Here is a 15,255-nt window from a genome sequence, read left to right as displayed (position 1 = left end):
TCTTTGTAGTCAGCAGTACGGCCTCTGACTTAGTGTAACTATTTGCTATTAAAGATTACCTAGTAATGTCAGTAATTTGGCTTAATTTTATCATTGGAAAAAAGTTTAAAACTACAAAGGTATCACCTTTTAATTGCTGAAACTACCCTATTGGTTTTTTCCATTTTCACTTTTTTATGGAAGAATAATATACATTCAGAAAAGTACACATATCATAAGTGTACAGCTCAAAGAATTTTCACAAATACAGTACACTTGTGCAAGCAGTATCCAGCTCAAGAAATTGAACACTGCCAAACCCCCAAAGGCCCTCATGCTCCCTTTCAGCCCAGCCACAGTCTGCACTCCCACAAGCATAAAGCCACTATTCTAACAACCTAGCTTAGTTTCCTTGTTTGCACTTCATATAAATGAAATCATACGGTATGTAAGGCTTCTATGTAAGGCAAACCTATTGTAGTTTTCAAGATTCTTTTAGTTTTTAAACTATTATGGCATGCTTTTATAAAGAATGATCTGAGAGGAATTTGTTTTAGTAGCTGTTTCACAGGCTATTCAACTAGCAGGAAGTGAGTTGTAGATAAAGTTGTCTATTAAAACATAGAGTCTCTCAGTTCTCAACCAAATTTTAATGCTGGAATGTCCCTCTAGACATTCTTGCCCCTAAAAGGCAGGCACTCTCTCTGTCATAACACCAACAGGAATACAGTCAAGTACTTAAATGCCTTTTAATGAGCTTTAATAATTGAATGTACATTACTCAAGTTAATTGTGATTTGCATTCAGGATAGGTGGGTCATCTATTTTCTGAATTAACTGTCAACTTCTTGGCAGTGGGATATATACTTTTATGCTGCCAGGATCCTATTTCTGAAAATGCTGTTATTTAAGAGAGTTGGTATACCTACTAGAGCCAATGAGTAACTTAATTTGGAGGATATGGCCAGGTTATTTAACAAGTACTAACTTCTTTTTATATATTTTTAAGTACCCTAATAATTTATTGGATTTTTTTTTTTTTTTTTTAGTGTACTCAAATTAGTATAAAAATGCAGCTATTCTGACTGTTACTAATTTTAGATGTCTCCTTATTAGGTTTTGTTTTAAATTCTGTACATCATCCCTTTAAAAATTTGTGTTGTTTTGTGGGTTAAAAAATTCACATTTTGGGGGGCTTCAAATCCTTGTTTTGCCGTTAACAGCCCTATAGTTTTATGCTGTTTTCTTAGATAATCCACAAAGAATTTGTTGGCCGGCACGGTGGCTCATGCTTGTAATCCCAGCACTTTGGGAGGCCGAGGCAGGTGGATCACCTGAGGTCAGGAGTTCGAGACCAGCCATGGCCAACATGGTGAAATTCCGTCTCTACTAAAAATGCAAAACATTAGCTGGGTGTGGTGGCAGCCACCTGTAATCCCAGCTACTCAGGGAGGCTGAGGCAGGAGAATCGCTTGAACCCAGGAGGCAGAGGTTACAGTGAGCCTAGATCATGCCACTGCACTCCAGCCTGGGCAACACAGCGAGACTCTGTCTCAAAAAAAAAAAAAAAAATTTGTTTAAAATAATACTATAAAGATTTACAGATGTAAGTATTGCTATACCAGTGACTCTTACTGAAAATAGCATTAAAGAGTCAGAAGGTAAGCTTTCAAGCCCACAATAATTTTTTTTAATATAAGAGTATAACTATTATAAAGCCCAAATTTCTATTTTTTAAAAATACCAATTTTTTTTTTTTTTTTTGAGACGGAGTCTAGCTCTGTTGCCCAGGCTGGAGTGCAGTGGCCGGATCTCAGCTCACTGCAAGCTCCGCCTCCCGGGTTTACGCCATTCTCCTGCCTCAGCCTCCCGAGTAGCTGGGACTACAGGTGCCCGCCACCTAGCCCGGCTAGTTTTAAAAATACCAATTTTTATAAATGTTATTTTATTTTAGATTCAGGGGGTACATGTGCATGTTTATTGTGTGGATATATTGGTATATTGCTTACTTGTGGGGATTGGGCTTCTAATGTACCCATTACTCAAATAGTAACATTGTACTTGATAGGTTATTTTTCAACCCTGCCCCCTCTTCCCCACCTTTTGGAGTTTTCATCGTCTGTTATTTCCATCCATATGTCCATGTGTATCCATTATTTAGCTCCCACTTACAAGTGAGAATATGTGGTAATGGATTTTCTGCTTCTCAGTTAGTTCACTTAGGTTAGTGGCCTCCAAGCTCCATCTATGTTGCTGGAAAGGACATGATTTCATTCTTTTTCATGGCTGCGTAGTATTCCTTGAAAAAATACTAATTTTTGAAAAGCTTGTACACTAACTATAACATGGCTTACTTTCAATTGGCACTAGATATAGCAATAATATTTTGAATGATTATTTGAAATGAAAAGCTAAAATATTGAAATAAGGGGGGGTATTTGGAAAAGGCACAGTGTGTACAAGTAGTGCAATCCCAGTACCCCCTGTGTGCCTTCAATTAAAGGTTTTTCAGCCCGTATCCCTGCTTTTCCAGGCTGGAATTCTATTTCCAAATCTCAGATCACTTGTTCTTTATTTTATAGTATCTTCAAACATTTAAATAAAAGTTAACAAGTCAGCTTTTAGTGATAAAGATAAAAATATCAATTATATTTATAGTTAATATATAACTCAATTTCTAGTCAGCATTGCTCATTCAAAATTTCCATAGAAATGTTAATAGAAATTTATAGATCAAATAATTGCAAAGTTTTCCTTCTCTTCTTTTGACTTCAATACCAGTATTATGTTTTTTTTTTTTTTCAGTTTTGATCAGCAGGATAAAGAATTGTAAGAACCAACAAACTTGAGAAGCAGTTTTCAAGTTGTATTGATCTAGTTGTAGACCATGTTTGCTACTTTAATCAACTGCAGAGCACAATACTCACCCTTCCAGTAAACCCCGTAAATCAACAAGAGAGAATTATGAAGCCACTACTTGTTCTAAGAATAAAAGTGGTCAACTCTGATATTGTGATAGTGGCTTGTTTTTTTTTAACTGTTAAGAGTTATCACTGCAGAAGTCAAGATTCTCCCCCAGTTTTGACTGAGGAGAGTTTGTTTATGTTTACAATAACAGCAACAACAATATGTCATAGTTACCGTTTATGTACCCTTCCTTTATGTGGCATACTCTGCTAAAATCCTTGATAAATGCAATTAGGTAGGTAATATTCTTTCTATAAACAAGTGGTTCTTCAATGGAAGGGATCTCTGAGGTGGTATTGATACCTTTGTTTTCATGTTTATACTGTTTGTTCTTTGTAGAATTTGAAAGGGAGCTGTATTAAACTGGAGGGACCAAGCAGTAATAGTTTCTCTCCCTCTCTAACTCTTGGAAATTTAGAAACAGAGTGAGAAGTGAACACAGATAGCATTTAAATGATAACATTTAAATGTTAAATGTAAGCACTTTTTTTTTTTTTTTTTTTGTGAGGGAGTCTCACTCTGTCGCCCACACTGGAGTACAGTAGTTGCAATCTCGGCTCACTGCAAACTAAGCCTCCCAAGTTCATGCCATTCTCCTGCCTCAGCCTCCCGAGTAGCTGGGACTACAGGCACCCACCACCACACCTGGCTAATTTTTTGTATTTTTAGTAGAAACGGGGTTTCACTGTGTTAGCCAGGATGGTCTCAATTTCCTGACCTCGTGAGCCACCACTCCCGGCCCATAGTGAGCACTTTTAATACATTTAAAGATTTTTAAAAATCGTATCACAGTTGAGCTGGGCATGGTGACAGACACCTGTAGTTCTAGCTACTAGGAAGCCTGAGGTGGCAGGATGGCAGGATCCCTTGAGCCCAGAAGGTCAAGGCTGCGGTGAGCTATGATTGTACCACTGCACTCCAGCCTGGGTAACAGAATGAGACCCCATTTATTTAAAAAACAAACAAACAAAACCTGTATTTTTGGTTGTATGTTCAATTTTGGTCTATTTGTGGATATCAAATATATGTAACTTGTATTTGTCCACATTCTTGTCCTTATAAAACTATGTAAGTTTTCTACAGTATAACAATAATAGTTTAACATGAATGTTTATCTCCAGTGAGAATATATGGCCCAGCATAATGAAATATGGAATGCTTATAAATTTACTCATTTAAATATCTTCTTATAAAAATCCACCCAATTTTTTTTTAATTTTTAGTGTAATTTTGTTTTAATTTTTAATTTTTGTGAGTACACAGTAGGTATATGTATTTATGGGTTACATGAGATATTTTGATACAGGCATGCAGTGTGTAATAATCACATCAGGGTAAATGGAGTATGCATCTCCTTTGTGTTACAAACAATCCAGTTATACTCAGTTATTTTAAAATGTGCAATTAAATTATTTTTTATTATAGTCACCCTGTTGTGCTAGCAAATTACTGGGCCTAATTCATTCTTTTTTTTTTTTAACCCATTAACAATTGCCACTTCCCTCCCACTCTCACTACCATTCCCAGCCTGTGGTAACCATCCTTCTACTGCCTATTTCCATGAGTTAAATTGTTTTTTCTTTTCTCTTCTCTCTTCTCTCTTCTCTTCTCTTCTCTTCTCTTCTCTTCTCTTCTCTTCTCTTCTCTTCTCTTCTCTTTTCTTTTTCCAGTCTGGCTCTGTCATCCAGGCTGGTGTGCAGTGGCACCATCTTGGCTCACTGCAACCTCTGCTTCCTAGACTCAAGCCATCCTCCCACCTCAGCCTCCCAAGTAGCTGGGTCTACAGGCACAAGCCACCACACCTATCTACTTCTTGTATTTTTTGTAGAGACCGGGTCTCACCATGTTGCCCAGGCTGGTCTTGAACTCCTAAGCTCAAGTGATCCACCTGTCTCAAACTCCCAAAGTGCTTGGATTACAGGCATGAGCCACCTCACCCAGCCTGTTTTTATTTTTTAGTTCCCACAAATAAATGAGAACCTTCAAAGTTTGTCTTTCTGTGTCTGGCTTATTTCACTAACATAATGACCTCCGGTTCTATCCATATTGTTGCAAAAGACAGGATCTCATCCTTTTTTATGGCCGAATAACACTATTGTGTACATGTACCAGCCGAAATTTTTGTGAAATAAATGAAGCTTAAGAGATAACTGAGTTTTATCTTAAAGAAAATTAGAAAAGAAATACTGATTATACAACGTTATAATTTTTTTCATATCACCCTACCCCAAGAATTTGTTTGAAATAAGTTATAGAAGGTTGTTAATTGACTATACTTCACAGCACAGATTAACAGCCTCAAAACAGAGCCGTGCCCTTGGTATCCAGGGTGTCTTGTTGGCCTGAGACCTGTATGTGCTATAGGTTTCGCTCAGTTAACTTTCTGATTCTCTGGCCATAAAAAAACATTTTTCCTCAGCCTATTTTATCTCAGTACTAACGATTTGCTTTGGTATAAGAGTGTGTTGCTCTTCTGTGCTCCCTGACAGCTTTACGGGTTGTTTCCTACGGGTTGCATTGAGTAATGTGCTCCAGGCTGGCCTAGGAAGAAGGGAGATTCTAAACCTCTTTTTGTAATTATTAAATTCTTACGTAAGAGAATCTGTGAAAACTTTTCACCTTGAAAGAAATGGCCCATGAATTTCCTTTATTTAATACAAATTTCAGATTTTCTCGTGACCCTTTGCTTCCCCCCCATCTGTGATGCATAAAGACAATAATCCATTAAAGTATTTTCTATTGATAGTCATTAAAATTCAGCTGTTTAACTTCCTTCTTTACATTAAGGCCACTAGATCAAACTTCTTTTTACCTAGTTTTATGAGAATAACGGTGGGAGTGCATTTGGTTTGTGTTCTTTTAGTGAATGGGAATGAATCATGATTATTTCTATGCTTAACTGATTTTCTTCTGAAAAAATAAATTTTTAATGTGGTTTCACCAGGTGATATGGATCAGACACAAAACGAGCTCAATCCGTACCTCACATGTGTATTTACAGGTAAGAATTTTACTTTAAAAGTTCTTGAACTTGGAGCTGTTCAGATTTTTTCATTGCCTTACGATTCTTTCATAATAACACAGTAGAAATACTAATAGCAATTTTTAATTATTCTGTAATATCTGCAAATTCACCCCAGGTTATAAACTCAGCTCTCCAAAAGGTGTAAGTTAGGGGACAGGAAAAAAAAAACCTATCTTTTTGCTTTGGAAAGTTTATAAAATGATGAATTAAAAGGCTGCAGGTGTGGTATTCAGAGCACTAAGGATAGGACTCGAGATAATTCCAGCTGGGGGAGGTTATTTGTTGGGACAGGACAGTGTTTAAACTTTGAAGTCATTTTAAACAAAGTGAAGCAGCTGGAACCTGGCATAAGAAGAAACAGATCTTTCACATTAACGATTGCTTTTTAGAGGAAAAAGAATTGGAGTTGTTTTTACAGGTGTCGGAACATTTATTCTTCCTATAAGAACTGCTTTGTTTTTACCTTAAATTATAAATTTTAAAATAAGCATTTGTCAACTCATTTGAAAAACAAAAAAAGTAATCGGATTCATGTGCCTAAAAGATATTTTGGGGTAAGATTATTGTAACATTTTAAGTTACCCTTTCTAAAACATGAGTAAGGAAAGAAATGTTTAATAGTGACTAATTCTGGAAAGCAGAAGTGAATAAAATATTGCATACTATACTTAACATCAAATGATAAGGCACCTTCTTCATCAAGACTTTCATTTATTCTCAAACACTGGGACTATGATGTTGCAAATCTGTACGACTGGGTTAAGTATGTGAGGAGAATTGAATACAGCAGGATAGTTTAGCAGCTGCTTACGCAGGGATTGGAGCAAGAGTGGATGAGCCCAGGGTGGACAGGAAAAATGCTTCAAGAACTCAATAAAACACAGCTGAAATACTATAACATTTTCACAGACAGCTGGGAAGCAACTGCATTGCTGGAACTCAGGGCTGATTTTAAAGACAAGATCTGGTCAGCGTGAATCTAAGCAAGCTGTTAGCAAAGAGAAACCACAGACTCTCTGGGTAGAAACAAATCAATTTGGTTCAGCAGTGATTTCAGGGTCCGCTATTTGCCCAGCATCATGCTGAGGCTTTGTAGGATGCAGAGGTAAATCAGACAAAGTCACTGTCCTAGTGGAGCACATCTTTCACAGAAACAACAGACTTACAAGTTAGTAACAATAATACAAGGTGATAAGGTCACAGATACTTACTGTGTACCTGCTGTACTAGTCACTCAGAACACAAAGACTGTCAGTTCCAGAGACTTCACATGCTCTTAAGGAATGCATTGTCTGGTAGAAATGACAGATCCATAAATAATTACAGTGCAGTCTGGTAAGTGCTGCAATCAGAATAAGACAGCCACAATTAACAGGAGAGGAACTAATATTTCACCACTATCACTGGAAAAACAATTCAGAGAATTGAATCCTACCATTCGTTACATAACTTATTACTTAGAATCAATTATAGTTTTTCTTTTACTTAGTTTTATAAATCTGACATCCAAAAATAGAAAATATAAAATTTTGTTATGAATTTTAAATATTTTTAAAGCAAAAAAATGGAATTTCAAATGTCAAAAATGTGTATTATGTCTCAGGAAGCTTCTAATGCATGGTCTGACTCCATGGCATGCCCCACTTAAATGCATGCCAGGTTAAAAGACATACTGCAAACCCATGGAATCAAGGAATAGTCTTTTTTATAGACCTGAAAACAGCTGTTGAAACAATTACATCATAGAGTAATGACTTGACTGTGCAAATTTAAAAAGTCAAACTTTAAAAGCATCAAACTATATTTAATAGAGGTAGAAGATTTATATTTACTTTCACGGTGATTTATTAAAATGTTATGTCTTTTCTTTAAAAAAATTTAAATTTTTTTATGAATGTTACCCTTTTCGCCTGCTCACAGTAATCTAAGTGATGCTTTTTTTAATGTTCCCAGTCTAAAGAGTTCTCTTACAAAGTTCCAAAACTGTGATTTAGCTTGTGTAAATGAATACTTTAAATAAAAATATTTCGGCCAGGCGCAGTGGCTCACACCTGTAATCCCAGCACTTTGGGAGGCCGAGGTGGGTGGATCACAGGGTCAGGAGTTTGACACCAGCCTGAACAACATGGTGAAACCCCGTCTCTACTAAAAATACAATAATTAGCCGGGTGCGGTGGCGCATGCCAGTAATCCAAGTTACTCAGGAGACTGAGGCAGGAGAATCGCTTGAACCTGGGAGGTGGAGGTTGCAGTGAGCCGAGATCACTCCATTGCACTCCAGCCAGGGTGACAGAGCGATATTCCATCTCAAAAAAAAAAAAAAAATTCCCAAAATGTACATTAGCAAATACCTTTATATAAGACGGTACATTGTATTGCTATAACTTCTTGATTAAAACACAGTTAACTAGAGTTTAAAGTAGCATAACTATTTGGAGGCCTCCCAGAGTGCACTCTCTCTTTCCCCACTCCCCTTTTTTTTTTTCTTAATTGTATTTCAAGGAAACATTCTTATTCCTCCTTCTAAAGCAGAGTACCATTTGCAGCCCACCCTGAGCCTCATTGCCTTTTAGATAGTGGCTTCCAATTACATAAAAGTAAGAGCTGAGCTGATTGAGTGCTTTCTATGTTCCAGCACTATACAAACACTTTGTATGTATTATCTCGCTGAATCCCTCATAAAAACCTCTGAAGTTGGTACTCATATTTTTTTTATAGTTGAGAAAACTGGAGTTCAGAGAAGTTACATAACTTTTTCAGTCTCTTACTATTTTCTATCCCTCTTACCTTTTACCTATTTTTCTTTACAGTACTTATCACTTCCTGTTATATTTGATGTTTATTTCATTACTTGTCATTCATCCCCTAAACCCAACAGAATGTGCGGCCGGTAAGGTTGGACCCTTTGTTTTCTTCACTGCTGTATTCTCCGGAGTCTAGAACAGTACCAGGCACGTAGTAGGTGCACAATTGATATCTGTTGGATGGATGAATGAGTTCGGCTCTGCCCTGTTTCAGAATCCATTCTCTTAATCCCCTCTGCCTTTTACTCCTTCCCATACAGAAGCCTCACACCAGCAGTCTGGGTGGGGCCATTCCTAAGTGACCTGATTTGGACCCTACTCTTGACCTGTCATAAAGAGACTTGTGCTTAAAACCATCCCTGCTCCCAAGTTTGTTGACGTTTTTATTACTGCCTAGTCAGTCAACCAAATCTGTCATTTCAGAGTGAAACTTGGTTCTTTATAAGTACTAAGTCCCCATCCAAAATATCTTGACCCTATTTCCACTGCTAAGGACCATTAGTTCTTCCATAGACTATTTTTATAGATCCCTCTCCTCTCTCTTTATCTTCCACACAGCTATTAGTATGATTTTTACCTTTTTTTAAAACTTTTATTTTGGGTTTGGGGGTACATGTGAAGAAGGTTTCCTGTATAGGTAAACTCGGGCCATGGGGGTTTGTCATACAGATTATTCCATCACCCAGGTGTTAAGCTTAGTGCCTAATAGTTATTTTTTCTGCTCCTCTTCCTTCCTCTTACCCTCCAACCTCAAGTAGATCCCAGTGTTTGTTGTTTCCTTCTTTGTGTTCATGAGTTGTCATCATTTAGCTCCCACTTATAAGTGAGAACATGCAGTATTTGGTTTTCTATTCCTGTATTAGTTTGCTAAGGATGATAGCTTCCAGCTTCATCCATGTTCCTGAAAAAGACATGATCTTGTTCTTTTTTATGGCTGCATGGTATTCCATGGTATACACGTACCACATTTTCTTTATCCAATTTGTCATTCAGGGGCATTTAGGTTGATTCCATGCCTTTGCTGTTGTGAATAGTGCTGCAGTGAACATTTGCGTATATGTGTCTTTATAGTTGACTGATTCATATTCCTCTGGGTATAAACCCAGTAATGGAATTGCTGGGTCGAATGGTAGTTCTGCTTTTAGCTCTTTGAGGAATACATCATATTACTTTCCATAATGGTTGAACTAATTTACACTCCTACCAAGTGAATGAGTGTTCCCTTTTCTCTGCAATCTCACCAGCATCTGTTATTTTTTGGCCTTTTAATAATAGCCATTCTGACTGGTATGAGATGGTATCTCATTGTGGTTTTGATTTGCATTTCTCTAATGAGCAGTGATATTAAGCTTTTATTCATATGCTTGCTGGCCTCATGTATGTCTTCTTTTGAAAAGTGTTCGTGTCCTTTGGGGTTGTTTTTCTCTTATAAATTTGTTTAAGTTCCTGGTAGATGGTGGATATTAGACCATACATTTGCTCAAATTATTCCTCTGTTCAAAATCTTTTGTCACTCCTTACTGCTTTTACAGGACTTGGCCCTGGCCTTGCTTTATAGCCTCATCTCACCATTCCTCCTATCCAAACAATATTTGATATCAGAATACTCAGAGTTCCCTTAACACATTAACTTTATCTTGACTTTATTTTGTTGTTCTTGTTTCCTTCATTGCCTTCCCACCATCTTTTCAGTCCCAACTCAATGGCTACCTTCCACTTCATTTAAACTAAGGGTTCCTATACATGTTTATCTCCTCTACTAGGTGATGAACTTCTTGAGGATGAGGACTCTGTCTTCTTCATCTGCATATGCTCTTAGCTCCATACATGCAGAAGATTCATATAGATGTTTAGTTAGTGCATATATGCTTTTGGAGAAGCCCACCTTAACGTCTCTGGGCCTCAATTGCCTTGTCTGTTTCCCAGATTTACTGTTAGGATCAGATTATATGATGGGGAAAATGTATTTACAAAATTTGAATTGTTATAAAAATATAAGGCAATAACTACAAGAAATACTTATAGTGATTGAATTCAGTATGTTCCTTGAGACTTGGAAACTTCTAGGAGATCCCCCCACCCTAAAAAGTTATAGCTCTTGTTACAGCATTGAGCAATTTAGTCAGTAATTTCATGCACAAAGTAGAAAAGAAGGTATATACAAAGTGGTTTTGTGAAACTAATAACAGAGAAAAGAGTATTTGGTATCACTGTTGTTTTTGGCAGATGCATAACTCAAGGAATGGAGTTTTTCTTAATAATAATTAGAGGGTAACATTAAGTTGTTTGTATGAGTGGAAAATTAATTTGCTCTAGAACTTAGTTATCCAGTGTTAGTTTTTACTTTATTGATGAGGTGAGCTCTGATACTGGCTGCTTCCCTGAGTTATTTTGTGTATTCTGCATCATGGCTTTGTAAAATATAAGAATATTTAAATATTGTATATTATTAATACTTATGTCCTATACACATTTTTAAGGCCAGGCATGGTGACTCACATCTGCAATGTCAGCACTTTGGGAGGCTGAAGAAGGAGGATCACTTGAGACCAAGGAGTCTGAGACAAAGGAGTTTAAGACCAGCCAGGGCAACGTAGGGAGACCCTCCCTTTACAAAAAATTTTTTTAAATTAGCCAGGCATGGTGGTGCATACCTGTGGTCCTAACTACTTGGGAGGCTGAGGTGGAAGGATCACTTGAGCCTGCAAGGTTCAAGCTGCAGTGAGCCGTGATCATGCCACTGCACTCCAGCCTAGGTGACAGAGCAAGAACCTGTCTCAAAAAAAAAAAAAAAAATTAAAAAAATATAGCTTTTAGTATCTATTCATTTTATTTTTATTATATCCTGACAAACTGAAAAGACTAAAGTCTTTTCCTATTTAAAATATTTATTCTATTTAAATTCACGTAAAACTTGCTTTCTTTTTAAATACTATGGTATTATAGTTTGTGATATTGCTGTAATGATGCCAAATCTTATCTTTCTCTCCCTTTTTATAAAAAAATGAAATTGATACAAGTAACAAAAAAGGAATGGTATAGTATTTAAAATAGTCTTTGTTAAATTTCCTTATATGAAAGGAATTTTCCTTTTATAAGTATTCTAATCTTGGACAGCTGTGATTGAGTCATCATTAAAATTTCCAGAATTGTCTAATTGTACTGTGGCCCCTATACAAATTTAATGAAAGATTCTATGTTATTACTGTAGAAACTACTTGAAAAACATAGTGATTTTAGAAAAATTACGATGACTCTTTCTTGTCTGAAATATGTCTTTTAGATTGTTTAAGGTAATTTATTGTTAAGGTATCTATTATTCTTATGTCTATGGTAAATCCATGAAATTTTAAATGGGGATTTTTGTTTGTTTGTTTTAAATAATACCAAGTTGATAGTCTTTATATTCTTAGGCATTGTGCTTTAAACTTACAGGGGTGAATTCGGGTATAGGCAGATACATACACTTATGTAGTCAACTTTGATTTTTTTACATATTAATGAATTATTTATCCCAAAGTGCCTGCCCTCTACCACCAGCCAGCTTTCATATTAGACATTATAATATTACTCTCAATCCATGGAATTGGAACTTTTTTTCATATTTCATTAAATGTAGAGATAATGTCTACTTTACAGTAGAGAGAGAAGTCTATTTTACAGAGAAAAATGCTTTCCAAAGTCAAGGGTCAATAATGCTTGGATGACCACTGCAGTATGTTTTTCCTCTGACATTGCTAACCTTATATCACTTCTGTTAACTAATAGCATAACACCCTTAGGCACTCAGTAAATCATTATTAATGACATGCTCTTGAGGTTGAGTCCATTTTTTAGGAATAGGAGGAAGAGCAAAGTGCCTTGGCAACCTTTGACTTCAAATGCCTTTTACATGGCTCATGTCTTACCTCTTTAAAAACAAAAACAAAAGAAAACAAAAAACAGTTCTTGTGCTAACCACAAACCTTTAATTTCTGGCTATTATAGTGTTTTATTGCTCTCCTAGCTATTTACTTAATGGTAACAGTAGTAATAATGGCTATCTTTTAGTGGTAATGGGAGCGCTTAGTTTCTGACCACTTACTGAGTGCTAAGCTCTGTTGTTGAGCTCTTCACTGACACTATTTTATCCTCACTATACTGTGCAAGGTAGATACTATTATCCCATTTAACATATGGGAAACTGAACTTTTGAATGGTAAAATAACTTGCTGACAGCCACACAGCCAGCAAGAAGTTAAGTCTGGATTTCAGAGACTAGGCCCTTAACCCTACTTGATCTTACTTAGCATTTATCGTTTGTATCACAACTTTTAGTTTATATACTCTTGAAATGTTGTCTCTGACTGATTAGGAGTGATGGTAGAAAGGAGAAAGGTGTATTTTACCTCTCTGACAAGTTCTGAGCACCTTGGGACAAGACATTCCCTCATATGTAATACTTATTTGGAATCCATCCCCCACCCCTCCCCCCGCCATATTATTTCGCAAAGTATAAAGCACATGAATACTCAGGATATGCATGTTGAGCTGAATGAGCTTGTCCTTTGTGTAGGTGGGAAAGAAATGCCACTCTCCGCTTCACAGATGCCCCCTGCCAAGATGTCCACGACGCTGCCCTCAGTGAACCTCGAGGATTGCTCTCAGTCTCTGAGCATCAGCACAATGCAGGAGGACGTGGAGTCTTCGGGGGCAGATACCTTCTGAACGGGAAGAGACAGCCAGCACAGTGTTTATGCCACTGATTTTAAAGTCATTTTACCTTCGCTTAAAACCCTCTCTCAGACTGTTTGGTTTTTGAGCATATTCTGAAAAAAAAATTGCAATTTTTTAAATAAAATGAAAAGCATAATTTGGGTATTTAAAATTTTTAAATAAAATAAGTATAAGTCATCATAAGTCTGATTGTGAGTTGTTTCTTAGAATCCTGAGATAGCATAGAGTAGTGGAGAGGGCATGGCTTTTGACATCTAGGCATTTAACCTATAGGTATAATTATCTGTATGTATTTATAAAATTAGGTAGTTCAAGGTTATTCATTCTGACATTTTTATAACAGCAAATAGAAAAAAATCAAATGTCTATCAATAATAGACTGGTTTTAAAGTGGTGGTACATCAGTACAATGGGATACTATGTATTACAAAAAAAGACTTTAAAAAGTTTATGTATTGATATGGAATAATCTCTGAGATGCACTGTTAAAGTGAAAAAACCATGTGCGAAATAGTGTGTGAACTATGCAATTGTTGAAATTATTTAAAATGGGGTGGGGAGGAATTCAGCTGTATGGTATGTCACATATTCTTACATGTATTTGCTTGTAAATGTATTATAGAAACAAGAAACTGCTAAGTTTGTCTTCAGGGAGGAGAATTGTTGGCTGGGTGATAGGAGAGGCTAAGTGATAGGAATCAAGGATAATCGCGGTTTCTATGTATTTGAACTTCAGTTGTCATGGAAAAAAATTATCAATGAGATTAATTTTATATGTCTTATGTATACCATATAAACCTTTATAAACCTGTGAAACATGTAACTCTATTACCTTTTGCAACATAAATACATAAAATTAAAGGAAAATAGAAAGCATTGCTTTGTAATCAGATACATGTAGGTTCTAATCCCAATTTCTGTAACTCCTTACTCTGTGATAGGGGCCAACGAAGCCCCTTCTTATCAGCTGTTTCAGGTTAAAGGGTTTAATACTTATTTTTGCAGAATAATGGGCATTAGTGATTGTATGTGGAGATGGGGTTGGGTAGTGCCCAGCACAGTGCTTGATACCATGTAAGTGCTCACTAAGTGGTGGTGTTCTTATTATCTTGAGGGATTTCAGTACTGTATAGTACAGAGTATAAGCACATGAAAAGAAAGGCAGCCTAGCACTAGTTAAAAAAATTTACCTCCCGGAAGAATCATTTTCTGTCACAACTGAATTTCAAACACACAGTAATTACAGTCATCCTTGACTTTTTCAGCATTTTTGTAGGTTGCTAAGTGGGTCTCAGCACTGGCAGCACATTAGAACCTCTGGGAGCTTTAAAAAATACTAATGCCTGGGCCTTGTACCAAGGGATTTCAATTTAATTGATCTTGGATGGGGTCCAGGCATTGGTATTAAAAAAAAAAAGACCTTTTCAGGTAATTTTAATGGGCACTCAAGGCTGAGAATTACTGAAGAGCAATTTAGAATTCCTTTAACTTCTAGTAGGGGCCATTGCCTGGGGATTTTTTTTCTCACTGAACATAGAAGCTGCAAGAATCTATGGAAAATCAGAAATGTGTCACCCTTCTACATGCACTTCCTCATAGCTTCTCTCAGGTATTTGGTTACTGGAATGTTTTAGGTTTCACTTTGGAACCCATTTTCTTTGATATGGCCCTTTGGACAGTTCTGCTTATAATAGTTTCCTTTAAACAAATGGAAGAAATGCTGCTCTGTGGATTTTCATTTGTTTTTGATATTCATCTACAAGT

General features: G+C 36.5%; 1 protein-coding gene across 6 annotated transcripts in view; it reads left to right on the top strand.

The window, feature by feature from the left end:
- The window catches only part of KIAA0586 (KIAA0586 ortholog), a 134,028-nt gene extending 119,120 nt beyond the window's left edge, over nt 1-14,908 (top strand). For 3 of the 6 annotated variants that reach the window (XM_033187886.1, XM_033187887.1, XM_033187892.1), the window contains 2 exons: nt 5,891-5,947; nt 13,363-14,908. In XM_033187886.1, coding sequence (XP_033043777.1) covers nt 5,891-5,947; nt 13,363-13,520 — 215 coding nt within the window. In that variant the 3' untranslated portion in view covers nt 13,521-14,908. Of the gene's footprint in view, nt 1-5,879; nt 5,948-9,374; nt 9,462-13,330 lie in introns of all 6 variants that reach the window. The other 3 variants (XM_033187894.1, XM_033187888.1, XM_033187893.1) reach the window with 2 other exon arrangements.
- Nucleotides 14,909-15,255: the final 347 nt, after the last annotated feature.

This window comes from Trachypithecus francoisi, unplaced genomic scaffold (assembly GCF_009764315.1).
Source record: "Trachypithecus francoisi isolate TF-2019V2 unplaced genomic scaffold, Tfra_2.0 Lachesis_group3, whole genome shotgun sequence".
NCBI lineage: Eukaryota > Metazoa > Chordata > Mammalia > Primates > Cercopithecidae > Trachypithecus > Trachypithecus francoisi.
Note: the sequence above shows the minus strand (reverse complement) of the source record. Positions and strands in the feature narration are given on the sequence as shown.